Source organism: Lemur catta, chromosome 6 (assembly GCF_020740605.2).
Source record: "Lemur catta isolate mLemCat1 chromosome 6, mLemCat1.pri, whole genome shotgun sequence".
Classification (NCBI taxonomy): domain Eukaryota; kingdom Metazoa; phylum Chordata; class Mammalia; order Primates; family Lemuridae; genus Lemur; species Lemur catta.
This window is the reverse complement of record NC_059133.1, coordinates 108,739,080-108,753,816: the sequence shown is the minus strand read 5'-3', so window position 1 is coordinate 108,753,816 and position 14,737 is coordinate 108,739,080. Positions and strand designations below refer to the sequence as shown.

The 14,737-nt window shown below is 41.7% G+C and overlaps 1 protein-coding gene across 1 annotated transcript in view; it reads right to left on the bottom strand.

The window, feature by feature from the left end:
• LOC123640226 (protein NDNF-like) overlaps window positions 1–14,737 on the bottom strand; it is a 47,034-nt gene that overhangs the window by 13,745 nt on the left and 18,552 nt on the right. The window contains exon 2 of the mRNA XM_045554702.1: window positions 1,491–1,679. Coding sequence (XP_045410658.1) covers window positions 1,491–1,678 — 188 coding nt within the window. The 5' untranslated portion in view covers window position 1,679. The remainder of the gene's footprint in view (window positions 1–1,490; window positions 1,680–14,737) is intronic.

Genomic DNA, 14,737 nt, shown 5'->3' with positions numbered 1-14,737 from the left:
ATTAATGAACAGCTGTTTCCTACACATCTACTTTCACTATCTCTAAATGATTCTTCACACTGCAGCTAGAGTAATCTCCTAAAAAAAAAAGTGTAATTTTTAAGACAACTTTTAGAACCGAAACTTACTTAACTTTTCAGGGAGTGGAAAACTAAAGGAGATAAACGATTTGATTGAGTGATATGATTATATAATATGGAATGCTGTGTTTAAAGAACACTGCAAAACAAGCAGTACACATGTACATTTGGGAAATGAAAGTAACTTCCAAAGAAAAATTTTGATTTGATCTGACATACTCAAAAATTTCAAGGGACAAAATAATATGAAAAGCAAAATGTACTCAGTGAGAACTCAGTTAACAGTAAAGGTTAACTTGAAGTGCTAGGACTGCTTTGTGTTCCCTTTCCTGTTTGCGCAGACTTGAGTCTTAGCAAGGACTAGGACAGCAAGTTCCTTCTACGTGATCATCCTTTCATTTTGTGCCTCCCTCTCATGAATGTCCTTTAAAGACTCATGACAAGTCAGCTCCTGATCCATTGCATTCATTCACATAAATGATTTCACCCGGGCAGTGCTGAAGTGATACCTAAACAGTAGTTCACTTCAGTCAAAATAGGAAAACTCACCTCCGAGCATCGTCCAGACTGACCAGACGGTGATATCCTTGGGCCAGAAGTGGAAGGGATTCCAAGCGTCACCTTCCCTTACTCTTGATCAAAATAGAAAGATGACCCGATGGTGGGGGATACCTCAATCTTTGGAGAATGGCTTATTGACTGTGTGAGACAGTTTAGTCCTTTGGAATGCCAATGTGCCCCAGGTTAAAAGGAGAAATTGGGTTTGAAATATAATTATCCAAAGAGCAACCATGTGTTCTGCAAGTGTAGAGAGGGGTTTGAGCACTGCAAAATAAGTAACTTTATTTAATTAGTTTGTAAGACATATTTTATTTATATGAGGTAAATAATTTATATGAGGTATATAATTTTTAGAGTTCAAAATATTCAGAAACATATGCGAGCCCAATTTGTTGATGTTGGCATAAAGGTAAATGAACAATGCCAGCTTTTTATCACTGGTTTGATTCCCTCGGGATCTGATCAGATTTGTCAAAGAAATATCATCCATATAAAACTTAATGCAAACCCTTGAAGAATCATCTATTCAATTAATTTCATCTTAGTCCTACAGGGGCCTTCTTAGAAATTTCCTACTATCCTGAAAATAAGAAAATAATCATTCTAAAATGCAAGAAATGCAAGGATTGCCCCCTCTTCCCAAAAGGAGATCACAATCAGCAAGAACCAAACAGCTCCATTTAATGAATAGAAGTTGCATTGCCATTTTTTTTTTTACTTAGAGAAAATAAGTAATGCCATTCATAGGTTGATTTGCAAATTCCCTAAACTAAGTCTAAAAGGTTACTTTCTTTTTTGGAGGCATCCTTTGTGAGATTTTTGATAAAGAAAGCACTGCAGGGAGAATACCTTTTAAGCGTATCTCTAAAGAGATAACTGCTGATTTCAGCCCCGTCTGGAATGACTGACGAATCATGGAAAAACGCCTTGTCCCGGATCTGCATCTGGAACAGCTCCTCGTCTCGCGTGGGCAACTTCTGGGTCCCGCAGCCGACGGGCAGGAGGAGCCACAGCAGACAGCAGCGGAGCAGCGCCATCCTGGGCAGCAGAAGCGATCGCTTGGGTTAGTTCTGCAAGCAAAACTCACTAAAGCGTTCACATTATGTGAGCTTTGATGGAAACTTAGGGACGTATCACGTATTTTGAATACATGCACATGATCTTGAAGGCAACTCTCCTATTCTTTTTCTTCAAACTGTTTTACGAAGTTGAGAATGAATTCGCCAGAATTTCAGACATTACAGAGATGCTGAAATGAAAGGATTCTTGGTGCCTTAACTTCCCTGGGTATTCAGAGAAAACCCTCACTTCACTGAGGCGGAAGCCTATACGGACAGTAATGGATAATGTTACATCGATGTGTCAAAGCTTACGCTGAAATGGTCACTTAGGGCGAGTTCTCTCGGCTGTTATAAAAGCCCTGGCGGTGGCTGGCCGGCACCACTGCTCAGCAGTCACCTGACACCTGAGCCACTGCCTTCAGCGTGAGTCACAGAGACCCCCTGAGAGCCACAAAATTATCCCTGTACAGTCGTTTTTATTCTCCCTTAAAACTGGACTAAGGATTATACATGTATAGATTATGCTTATTCCAAGATCAAATTTCATGTATCAGAGATTTTTAGAGATTATAAAGTTCAGCTCCCTCACAGGTTAAGCAATTCATCCAAAATCACAAGGTGAGTTGCTTGCTGATGTCCGGATGTCACAGAGTCCCAGACTCTTCAACACAACACTGACATACACACACCTACAACACGAGAACGCGAGCTTGGCTCCCACTTGCAGATCAAGTCAGATCTTTGGAAAGTCATATATTTAGACCCTTTGTCTTAACCTCTAGCAGAGCATTTTCACTGAGCTGCATTTTGGCATTTGCCACTGACTTTCATCACAACCTTGTAAGTGATTACGGATGACCCTACTGCACATGGCCGTAGGGACGTCGTCAGAAGCTGGCTTCCACGTGTCTCAGTGCTAACAACACTGAGGTGCACAGGCGCTTGGCACGGCAGGTGCCAGGGAAAGGCTGTGCCTTCCGGATCATTCGGTACAAGTTCTCCTCACAGGAAGAGCCATGTAAGGAATTGTGTTCCCTTACCTTTTTCACTCTACCTACATCAGGGATTTCAAGCATTACAGAAATATAGTGTTTTCACATTTAAGTACCTTAAATAGTGGGAAAGCCAAATGCAAACATCTGTGATTATTCAAGATGAGGTGAATGCTTGCTTTATTTTTAAACAGACAGCATTACAGATACGAATCATTAAAAATCTCTACTTAAAACATCATTGGACTTTAATTTCATCTTTCTTTGAGTGTTATCAAAAATAGATCGGGACAACTAAAAATATGTTTGAAAGAAAAAAACTGTTTCTTTTTTATAATGAGGATGTGAGAAGTAGTTCTTGCACCATGAGCTTGCTCAAAAGTACTTAACTTCTTTTTTCCGAGTGTTTTGTCTGCCCCGTGTCCTGCAGCTTTCTACACAAAATACCTGCAGTGATTTAGCTGCCGGGCGCGAAGCACAACGCTCCTCTCCCTGCCTTCCTCCCGTCAGTCCTCACAGCGACCCTGTGAAGTGGGCACCGCCACTGTGTAAGAACAAACCTTCGCCATGCAGGCAGAGAGAGGACACAAATCCAGGTGGATCTGACCAAAGAGCCAAAACGTGCCTCCTTTTTAACATCTCTCAAGACAGCCCAACGATTTTTTACAGAGGTTTTTATTTGCCACTGTTATTTCTTAATTCTATTACAACGGAAAGAAAATTCAACTGAGAGCTAAGAAACTTGACGCGTAGTTTCAGTTCCTCACTAGATGTAGGATCTGTTCACTTACCCACCCCAGGCCCCAGTCTGTACGGGTGTGGATAGGTGATCTCTAACGAGAAACGATTCTGTGACTGAGTATCAGACTCTTCCCCACCAGCCGCAGTTCAGGAACCAGACCAGGCTGCCGAGGTTTCCTGAGATAATCTGTCCCTCAAACCCCAGATGACTGTCAAGGAGAAACCCACGGGGCGCTGGGGCTGTGAGTGGGAGCTCAGGCGAGTCACTAAGAGACAAAGGTCATGTCTACGAAAGACGACTGGAGGGACCAAAATCAAGGCCAAACAGGGACATGGTCTGCTGAACCCACAGGACCTCCAATCACTACCCCCGGCCCCGACTCCTGCTCCCCCTTTGCCTGGAGCTAAGAGAAATGGAAAATCTGAGTGGCATTCGATAGGCTGCCTGTGTTCAGAAATACTTACGATTCTAGCAAAATAAAACACATTCAGGTCACTTCTCTTTGTAGGACCATTCCTGATACTGGCCTCCTGAGAGCAGAAGAGGCCAGACAATGAAAAAAAGTCTCTTTAGACACAGGTAGGATGTGGCTTTGCATCCTTGTTGGGAACGCAGAGCAAACGTGCCGGGGGAGTATGCGAGTGTGTGGTGCCAGGCACCTCCGCCCGGAGCCACCACTCGAGGGCAGGTCACCTCCCCAGGCCCGTGCTTGCCCACAGAGCTGCCAGCTGTGCCTGGGCCTGTGCCGCTCAGCAGGACGGGCGGCCAGTGTCTCGGGCTGCCTGGGACACGCAGGCCAGCCCAGAGTCAGAGACATCGCTAGGCACGGTCCATCGGAATTTTTCCAGCATTCTCAGCTAATTATAAAAGATGAATTTTGATATAACAACAATATTAATAAAACTTTGCTGTGTACATGCTGCAAGCCAGGCACTCTTCTAAGTGTGTTACATATAGGTATGTATAATCTGACCTAACGCTGGCAACAACCCTGTGATGTGGGGGCTACATTTTTCTCATATTAAATATAATCAAACCAAGGCTTAAATACCGTATGATGTAAAAAATATAAACTATGTACTATGGGTGACTTAAAATATGGTAAATCTGATTATTCTATATTTCTCTACATCAGCTACTTAGCAATTTAATATTAGTAAACATCTCAAATTATAGGACTCTGCAGAGTAAGTGTTAGGAGATAATTCTCCAGGGGTCTCTGTGTTTGATTTTGCCTGTCTTGGGAGCAGAAGTGCTGGCTGCCTCTGTTCCACGTTATCTTTCCCAGGATGTTTGTAGAGTGAACAGCCTCGGAAGGCAGAGCCTCCAGGGCAGAGGGCAGGCCTGACTCCTACCCATGAAAACCAGATCTGGGTTCCCTGAATTCAGAACTTCTCTCCTGCAGCAAACCCCCCTGCGTGGGCTGGTGCCCTCTGGCCTGTCTGCATCATCCTACGGGCGCTGGACAGGGGGTGGGGGCTCAGGGAGCCAGTGCAGCGAATGATGGCGCTGCGCCTACCGCTACAGCTCCCAGTAGTAAGGCTCAGAGTCGCGTTCGTTCTTCCAGCATCCATGAAACTATGGCAGGCATTTACTAGCTTGCAAGTGGAATAAAATCTCAAACTCTTCACAGTTCTTGACACTAAGCTTTTCCTTTCATATTTTACTGGTTGGCCTACTTTATTGGCTCAGGTAGACATTTTCATTTAAACTACCACCAATAGAGAACAGACTCAATTTGATCTTTTGTTTCATCAAAAGATCGTATTTCCCCAACTAAAATTCTGTCAGGTCCCACTTTTTGTTTCTGAAACAGTTTTAACCATCTTAATTGCCACACCAATTATGGACAAAACAGGTATTTTTCAGAAAAGTGTTTAAAATTAGCATGGCCCCCAAATGCAAGAATTTATATTGTCACTTTATGGTTTTCAAGATGTTCTCTATTAATAATAACATTCAACTACTATTGGGGAAAAACTTGGATATTAGGAAGCATTAATCATCTGTTCAATTTGATGAGGTTACAGGCAGAATTTTTTTAACACGATGTATTTAAAATACGCAATGAATATAGTTGATCAAAAAACTACTGTGCAGATACATTGTGCATATTTTTACAACTTATATTCACTGATCAAAAATTGAACCTTTACATAAACATTGTTTATACCGTAGTTTTAAGATTTTATAGATTTTTTTCCCTTACCATGAAATATTCTCTCTCAGACATTTAGTTTAAGAATTACTCACTTTAAATAAACATCTGAAAATTCATTGTTAAACATAAGTCTTAGTTAAGTCAGTTTATAAGAACAGACTTCTCTCTAAGATTACAAAAGTGCCCTCTAATGGCATAACTTTTCCTCTCATTTCTTTTTGCTATTCCCAGGTATCCAGAGCATATTTAGATTTAATGTTCAGATTAAATAACACTAATCCAAATTTCACCTTCAGCACTACTTCTTTTTTCCTGGCCATCTGGTGGGTAGTGCAGGAAATGTGTCTGTACAGCAAGAAATCTTACATCTTTGCAGTATTGAGGCTCTAGTTCAAACACTAGTAGCAAGTTGCTAGGGTAATTCCAAATATATTTACTATGCAGATCAATCAATTTGGTTGCACAATTATTCACAACCCAGAAAAACTAGGTGGTGTTATCCTATTACTGAGGAGATTAACTTTGTTTCGATTGAAATGTTCTGATGAATCAAGCACATGGACACTAAACTGAAACTCGGACATTGTTCATGTTGCCAAAAGCCTTCTTCATATTTATGCCCTCAGATCCTGCCAAAACTGAAATGAGAAAAGAAAAATGACCTAATGATTTGATACACCTCAATCTTTGCAAAATAGATTATGGTGACATGAGATAGTTTTATTCTTTGGAATGTCCATGTGTCCTAGATTAAATGGAAAAATTATTTCTGAAATATAATTAGAGATTATTAGTGTGTTCTCTACTTACAAAGGTAGAGATGGGTTTGGGTACTGCAAAGTAAATAAATATAATTAGTTTAGACAGTATATGTATATAGACATACATATTTTTTCGGTCAAAATATTTAGAAACACTATGAATCCAATTAGTTAATGCTGGAGTAAAGGTAAATGAGTAGTAGTCCCCAAAGAAGAGTCATTTCAGTATAAAAACAGAATGTGTGCTGCCCCTTCTCTGGTAAGCAGATAAACACTACAGCTTAAGACACATATGTGGAGAACGGTTTTCTTTTCAATATTTGAGGACTTTGATGATGGGAGCTGCTTCTCCCCCTCAAATCCTTCGGTTTTAAAAGAAACGCCAGTGAATAGATATAAAGCATCTGCGTTGTTCTGCAAGGAGTAGGGAGTCGAGCAAATGATGGATAACTAAAAATGTACAAATAATTCTAAGACATAATGTTCAGCATCAGTTTCAACTTCTTATTCTATGGAGAAGCCTTTAGTGTAGCTAAATGGTCAAACTGACCTGGTGTGGCCTTTTCCCACAAACCTGTGGGAATGCTTGTGAATCATAAAATCGCCAATGGTAAGCAAAACAAAAAATTAAAAGGAGCTTGAATAATTTGCCATTGTATCAATTAAATACCCAGGATGGCCACAAGAAGCACAGTGTATGTAAAAGACAATTAAACTTGCCCCAGGATACCTGCAGTGGTTGCCCCACTGTCATTTTGCAAAATTTATCTGCAATTACATACGATCAACTAGTCAATTTACCAATCTTGGTTAAACCACAGATTCACTTAGAGAACATAAACATTTATTATTTGAAATCGTATAAATAATGATAATAAGTAAATAAGCCTGGTTAATTTTTTACTACTTAAAAATATATTAAATGGATTTAACCATGAATAACAACTGTCTTAAGAGTAAGGAAACATTTCAAACCACTAAAAAGCTTGTCTTTAATATTTATAGACTGCTGTTTAGTTATGCTAGCTCACCAGCGCAAGGGATTTGCAAATCTAGTAAATAAAAGGTTCCTTTGGGTTTTCATATAGCTGTGCAAGGCTCTCTGAATAGAAGGTATGACATACATGAAGCCATTATGACCCTTTCTTGGCACTGGAGGCTCCTCAGGACAGCAGCCAACAGTCCTGCCTACCTGTGACAACACGTCAAAGCACATTCCCTCATCCCTCCACCACCAGCCACCAAGGTCCCGTAAGTCACTTGCAGAAACATGAGCATATTTGTCAAAGCTCTTACAGACAGTACATATTACAAAACTTAAAATCAGATTCATCTGTATAAATACAACACAAAGTATACAATTTAAAAAAAGAACCCATAGTATCATTCAGATTCACTTAAAAACTATCCAATGTGCCTGATCATGTGTAGGCCACAAAACTGAAATAAATTCACGATGACCAAAAAGAAGGATGGGAATTCTGATTTACTTGAAGCAAATGCATCTGGAATAAATGAAATCCACTGTTTTATTACAGAGAGTGGAAAGTGCATGAGTATAATTTAGTGAGAATAATTTCAAGGAATGGTCTGCCACAGAGATTTCTGTTACTTTCTTTTCCTTTTTAAGTGCAAATATTTAGTCTTTAGAACTTCTATTTTAAACTCGAGGGCGTTTTGTTTTTGTTTGGATCTTCCATGCCACATCTGATAATAACTCTGAAGCATTTGATCTAACTGCAAAGAAAAAGAATGTAGTTTTGGTAGCAGGCGGGGTCCCCGTGTTTGCCGAAATTGAGAGTCCCTGAGCAGTGAGCAAGCAAGGGCTCTGTGCACTTTCGCCTTGGAATGCCCACCATTTGCCAGCTTGGACAAACAGAATCCCTCTAGGCAAAAATGCAGCAATAAAAAAAGCTGGATTCTCAAAAGTGGTTTTATTCTGTCGTCTTTTGCAAACAATGAAAATGTTGACTGAAGTTAGTTGGATGTTTTTAAAAATCCAAAAATTCTCTGATACAGTTAAAAAATTTGAGAGAAATATAGCATATCTGTAGTCTGATCTTTCCATATTTGAAAAGGGAGAAATAAAGTAGGGAGAAGTAAAGGCTCCTGGCCTGCCCTAAGGAGCGGTTTCCGGCTCGCGCTAGGTGAGCCCTCATTCTGCAGGTAACTGTGGAGAGCAGTGGAAAGATACCGACTTCCGCCCAGCCCAGCGAAGGAGAGCTCACTTGACGCACAGAACCCATGTGCTAACGCTCCCTAAACGCAGGCTGTCGGCACGTGATGGCATGACTGGGAAGGGTTTTCAAGTTCATTATGTCAATAACCTGCGGATTGGGGATTTCCACATGCATTTCAACTGCAATGACTCCAGCCTTCTCCAGCACTTCCCTAAATGGCTGCCAACTTTCATTCTGGAAGGAAATTAAATTAATATAAAAAATGTGAAATTAAAACATGCCAAGGAGTTAAACTTTCCATTCTGTCATCCACTCCCCCTGACCCTCCCGGTGCATAGTTCACGACAGGGCTGAGGTCAGGGGTCATCCTGTTTCAAAGGCTGGCCAAGCCTACAGAAGGAGATGGCTTGAAAGAGGATCAGACTTTCAAGTAAGTACCTTGGACTCCCACCACCACTCCTGCCAAAAGAACAATGAATAATAGCAATGGCCAAACAAATGCACCACAGATAGGAACAGTCTTTAATCCAGAAAGCTAGACCCACTATATTAAAGCAAGGAGTACATCTCCCAAAATGGACCTGATAGGTGATTAGAAGATATCAAAAACAATGTAGAAAATAACGCAAAGAAAAATGGGCACAAAATACTGCATACCTTCTTCCTACCAAAATGTCATGTGACAAGTGACATAGCTGGGATAACTTCCACTGTCTTGGGAGAAACTGATGACTGCTGGAATAATGAAAGCTCCTCAGGGAACAGTAATATGCCTGGTTGCTTTCTTAGTTTGGCAACTAAGCCTTATTTCCTGTTGACCTGCCACAAAATGAAAATGACTTCCTGTGTAATGTTCCCCAAAGCGGTTTACAAACTGCACACCTCATTCTCTACCGAAATCTAGCTACGATGGAGCATAGCAGATGCCACAGCATTTAGCAACAGCACACGCCACCCAGGAAGGCGAGACATGAATTGCCATGGCCAACAAACAAATACTGAGTCCTCGCTGTATGTAACACCTATAAATTAGATTTTTATAGTCATGGTAGCCAAGAATTGAATGACTTCACAGATTCCTTAGGATACCAAGAGCTAAATATGGCCCAAAGAGCTAAAATCAAGAGAATAACAGTTTGCCGAGAAATGACTCCATACTTTAAACTGAAGTGGGTGATATGAGGGCTCAGAATAAATATCTTAGCAATTTATAATCTGCTTATAAAGACAAAACATATATCCAGGTAGCAGAATCCAATAATGTCAGTATATTCACTCATTCATTATTTTTTCCTTCAAAGTCTGTGTAATGAGTCCCTGCTACACGCCAGGCACTCTTCTGGGGAGAGCGATGACCTCATGAGGGGGACATTCTAGTGGGAGTGAGAGACAACACATAAACAGATACGCAAATACGAAAACACTGGTAGACTGGTAGCTATGCAAAAATTAAAATAGGCTTGTGTGAAAGACCGTGTGTGATTTCTTGGAGGAAATGACATTTATGCTGAGATCTGAGTGACAACAGGAAGCCAGTGAAGCAAACGTACGGCAAAGAGCATTCTGGGGAGAGAAATGGCGGGTGCAAAGGCCCTGGGGTGGCACTAAGCTTGGGGTATTAACAAAAGGAAAGGGCATCAGAGAACAGAGTGGGAGAGAGGGAAAGGTAAAGTGCAGACCACACAGAGCCTTGCAACCATATTAAGGCGGCTGGATTATATTCTGAGTGTGATGGAAAGCCCTCGAATCCCAGCAGGGCCATGATACGATTCATGTTGTCCATGGTGTAGAAAATGGATTTCAGGGAAACTGCAGAAATAAAAAACAACCTCATCTCTGTAAAAGCAAAAATATCAGATGATGGCTACTGCAGTTGTGCAAGGTAGAGATGGTGGTGGCTTGGAGTTTGCAGAGAAGATGGAAGACAACGGAGAGCCCTGGGATGTGTTTTACAGATGGCGGCCCAGAGTATGCAGGTGCGCTGTCGGCAGAAAGCGAGGAAAAGAGAGGAATCAAAAATAACACACTGACTACAGGAACACACATACAATAAAGTGATAAAACATAATGGAAGAAATCAGAGAGAAATAAAATTTGTCAAGCAGAATTTCCAGGTGGCATCAAATAAATTACGAATAGTGGGACATTTTAGATGCCTTTTTAAATACTAGTTATTATACTTAACAAGGTGTTGGAGCAGAGGAGCAAAGAGGAAGGTGGTCTCTCCAGGTGATGAGAAACACAGAGGAGGAAGGCCAAGGTGGAAAGTAGTAAGATGTGTCGGTTAGAAAAATAAAAGTACTGATTCCCATTGTCACGGTGGGACATGGGGTTTGCCAGACTCAGGGAGGGCTGGTGGGACACACTGGAAAAAGGCAGTAAGTGCATCCCTGCCCCCCAAACCTGCTTCCTCAAACTTACATTTCAAATGCAAGAATGCACAGTATTAGAGGCCAACTAATTTGTCAAGAGTACCTGGAGGAGGAATAAGTTCAAAGCCCTATTTTAGTTCTGGAAAGTGGTAGTTTATAGCAAGTAAGAAGGAAACAGCATAAGAGAGACATACAGAAGTTATGAAGAAAATTTGACAAGAAAGTATTACTATTTGGCATACGTGACTGGACATATTCATAAGCTGTGTCCAAATAAGATGATTAAAACCCATGAGCCTTCCGACAAACACACACCTGCCAAAGTCATATAACTTAGGCTTCCAGGCACGTTTTTGGGAAGCAACAGCATCAGCGGAGCAATCCTAAAGTCAACGGAATAATCGGGACTGCAGGGGGCTGCCCAGGCCTGGGCCACGAAGATGCAGACGGTGAGTTCACAGAGTGGACCAGACCGGCGAGAAACGCGGGCTGGAGGAGAAAAGAAGTGACGGGCAGCATCCTTAGGATGGAAGCCACGCTGGGAAGTATCACACCCTAGAGGAGAAAAATCAACAATCTCTTCATACATTTTATAGTACACACGTTAAGCGCTCGTTAAATACGGATGAACTAATGGACCAAACTGAATAATCACTCTATCTTCTGACCTGAGATCATTACTAATTTTGTGTGTTAGTGACAGCAAGGATGAAACTGAAAACCAAAAACAGAATACTATAGCAGGAAAAAAATTTTCTAAAACACTACCCAACTTTTCACTCGTCCATCAGCAACAACCTTGAATTTTTACACACTTTCCATCTATCTATCTATCTCGAATCATACGTACTGCCTTCTCAAAGGATCTTAAAAATTCAAAAGGTCTTTCTAGGTCTAGTTACCACATTAACAAAACAAGGTACTTAAATGATTCAAGCTCAAAGATATTCCTGTTCTCAAGACAAATCTGGTTTTAAAAACGGCTTTGGTGGTTCTGCCAGCTCTGTCTGCTAAACATCTGGGCTGCACCCTCCCTAAAGTCTGGATCAAAGAAATGTTTTATAACCTAGTTTCTAGTGACGTAATAAGCAGCGATACCACCAAGGAGGCAGTGACAACAGAAACTTTTCAAAGAGTCAGCATGGCGGGATGGGAGAGCTCCCAGCTGACGCGGCAACTGCTGCCAGCACTGCCCGAGCCACTGCGGACAGGCCAGCAAACAACACATGTGCCGATCGTGAGCTTGCAGAGCCTGTGCTCGTGGGTTAGAGACATGATGCACAAGCAAACAAGGAAATGCAATTAATATGCTGATTCCAGAGAGCAGTGAGCACTGTAAGGAAAACAACACTGGCTGAGAGGCCGGAAGGGAATTACGGAGACAGGGTGGGTGGGGGGAGAAGGAGCCCTTCTGGGCCGAGTGGTCAAAGACGGCCTCTCCGAGGAAGCAACATTTCAGCAGAGACTCAGATGAAAAGTGAGCCACCCAGAGCCAGTGGGGATGTTTCACAGTTGAGGACACTGAGGAAAGAGAGAGGGGAAGGGCAAGGTCCTCCCAGGCTTCACACCCGGGAAGCTGCCTCACCTGTGGGTTAACTGCCACCATCAGCCGTCAAGAGGGACACACTGCCAAGCCGCAGGGATGAGGACACAGGCACTGGCTCACTGTGGCCTGCCAGTGGCATTCCGTGAGGGACAACCGGCCAGTGCTAAGCTCAGGGAGGACGGCAGGGGCTTGGAGGCCCATTGTCAGATGAGAGACGTATCAGAGATCTGGCTCAGCATGGCTTTCGAGGGAAGGAGACTGAGCTCAGCAAGGCACAGACCCCGAAGGAAGGAGTTTGAAAAGCAGGAGGTGTCCCGGCAGAGGAAGGATGCTTCCTGACTGTCCAGAGTGACAAACAAAAAAAAAGAGTGCTATAAAATCTCCGGGGAGAGTCTTAACAGGATTGTGGCAGGGGGGTGTTTACTTAGACGATATGTTATCTGAGCTCTCCCTGTACACTGTCAGGAAGTCAACTGGTGTTTATCAAGTGCCTATTGCCAGTCCCCTGGAAGCCCCGGAGGCCGATAACGTGGAATCAGAGTCCTCTGGTGAAACTTGAGACTTTGTTTCTTATGGTACTTTATCTTATTTGAATTATATTTTTTTTAAATATATTTTTTCTCGTCCCTACAGAAAAGATCTCCATGAGGCTTACATGACATAAGTTTAGGAGCAGAAATTACCCTTCACCTATCTTTAGATCACCTGCGCAGCTGTTTTTAGTCTCCTAGCATAAAGTGGGCGCCAGATAAATAGTTGCTGAATTATACTGCTTTCAAGAAGCTACTAGCAGAGAGCAAAGCAGTCTGACATACGGTATAAGGAAGCCTCTTTTCCATCCTTAAGAATACAAAAATGTCCTGGTAAGGATAAATACAGTGCATTACTCAGGAGGGCCTCTTTCCTCTGAAAACGTGTAAATTTTGACCTGGCTGGGATACATTCTGATCTGAGAGCAGGCATGGTATAGAATAGCGCTTCTCAACCCTTAATGTGCACACGAATTACCCAGTTTTCCCATCAAAATGCAGGTTCTTGTTCAATGGGTCTGGGGGGCGGGGTCTTGAAAACGGTCCCTTTCTGACAAGCGCCTGGGAGATGCGGACCCGACAGTTCATGGACTGCACTTTGAGTAGCCGGGTTATACGGCTTTGTCGCTTCCAACCCTAGTATTCTCATGTATTTTTATTTTCAAACTCCCCAAATACTAAGACCTATCACCTGATAGTGGCAGCACTATGATATTCACCTCCAGCACTTTGGTTGTTCAAACATTCTGATCTCTAATTTTCATTCATTACCAAGGTTTAATATTTAATATTTTAGACATCTATTTAGGGAGAGGAGTGGATGAAACAGAGACTGTCCATATCCTTTCTTCCTTTTTTTAAGAGAACTATTATTATGGCCACCTTATTTCACAGTGATCTCTTTTCTCTACCTTATTTACATAAAAGAGAAGTCCATTCTCTCTGAGTAGTTCGTGTTTCTCTTAAAGCCCAGTAACGGACCAGTGGACCACTCGTGTACTTAGCGGAGTTTGGGAAAACACTAATAAATAAAATGTTATCAAGAAGAAACCACTCATTACTACCATAGAATAACAAATACCACAGATTAAAAAAGTGATGCTTCATTCCATGGGCCTAATCCCATATTTTCCCAAAAGCTGATGGTTCTCAAGCTTCACCTTCTCCAAGCAGTTTTTTTGATGTGTCAGCACTAAAGCCTGTCTATCACCACAGAGAATTTGTGGTGGCCTCCAGTGCCAAAGCACATGACGTAACCAAAGTAGTAATTTAAAAAGAACTATAATGAAGGTAATATGATCCACAGATAGATGAGTGAGTAGATATACCAGGGATCTTAAATAGTTAAAATAGTTAAACCCTTTCCATGCCCTAGAAATATTCTTATTTCTAGAAAAAAAAAGAAGAAAAAAGAAGGTACACAAGTATGTAGTTGTTATGTTTTAGCAAAAAGAAATAATTTAAAATTCAAATATGTATTTATTCTACCAGCCCTCTTATCTAAGCACCACCACCCCCCCAAAAAAAAAACAAGCCAAGACACATCTTTGGAAAGATTAGATAATATTCTCCAAGGACACTGGTTCCTAACAATCTAGTAATTTGGAGAACCCAGCAGAAAGCATAGTTAACACATCACTTCCCTTTTTATTCCCTCTCATTCTCTCCTAGCTCATGTGTCTCAGGGTCTCAGGTGAGCTCTTCCCACATCTTAGTTTCCTGTCAATTCACGATCGAACGTTCTTGCCAAC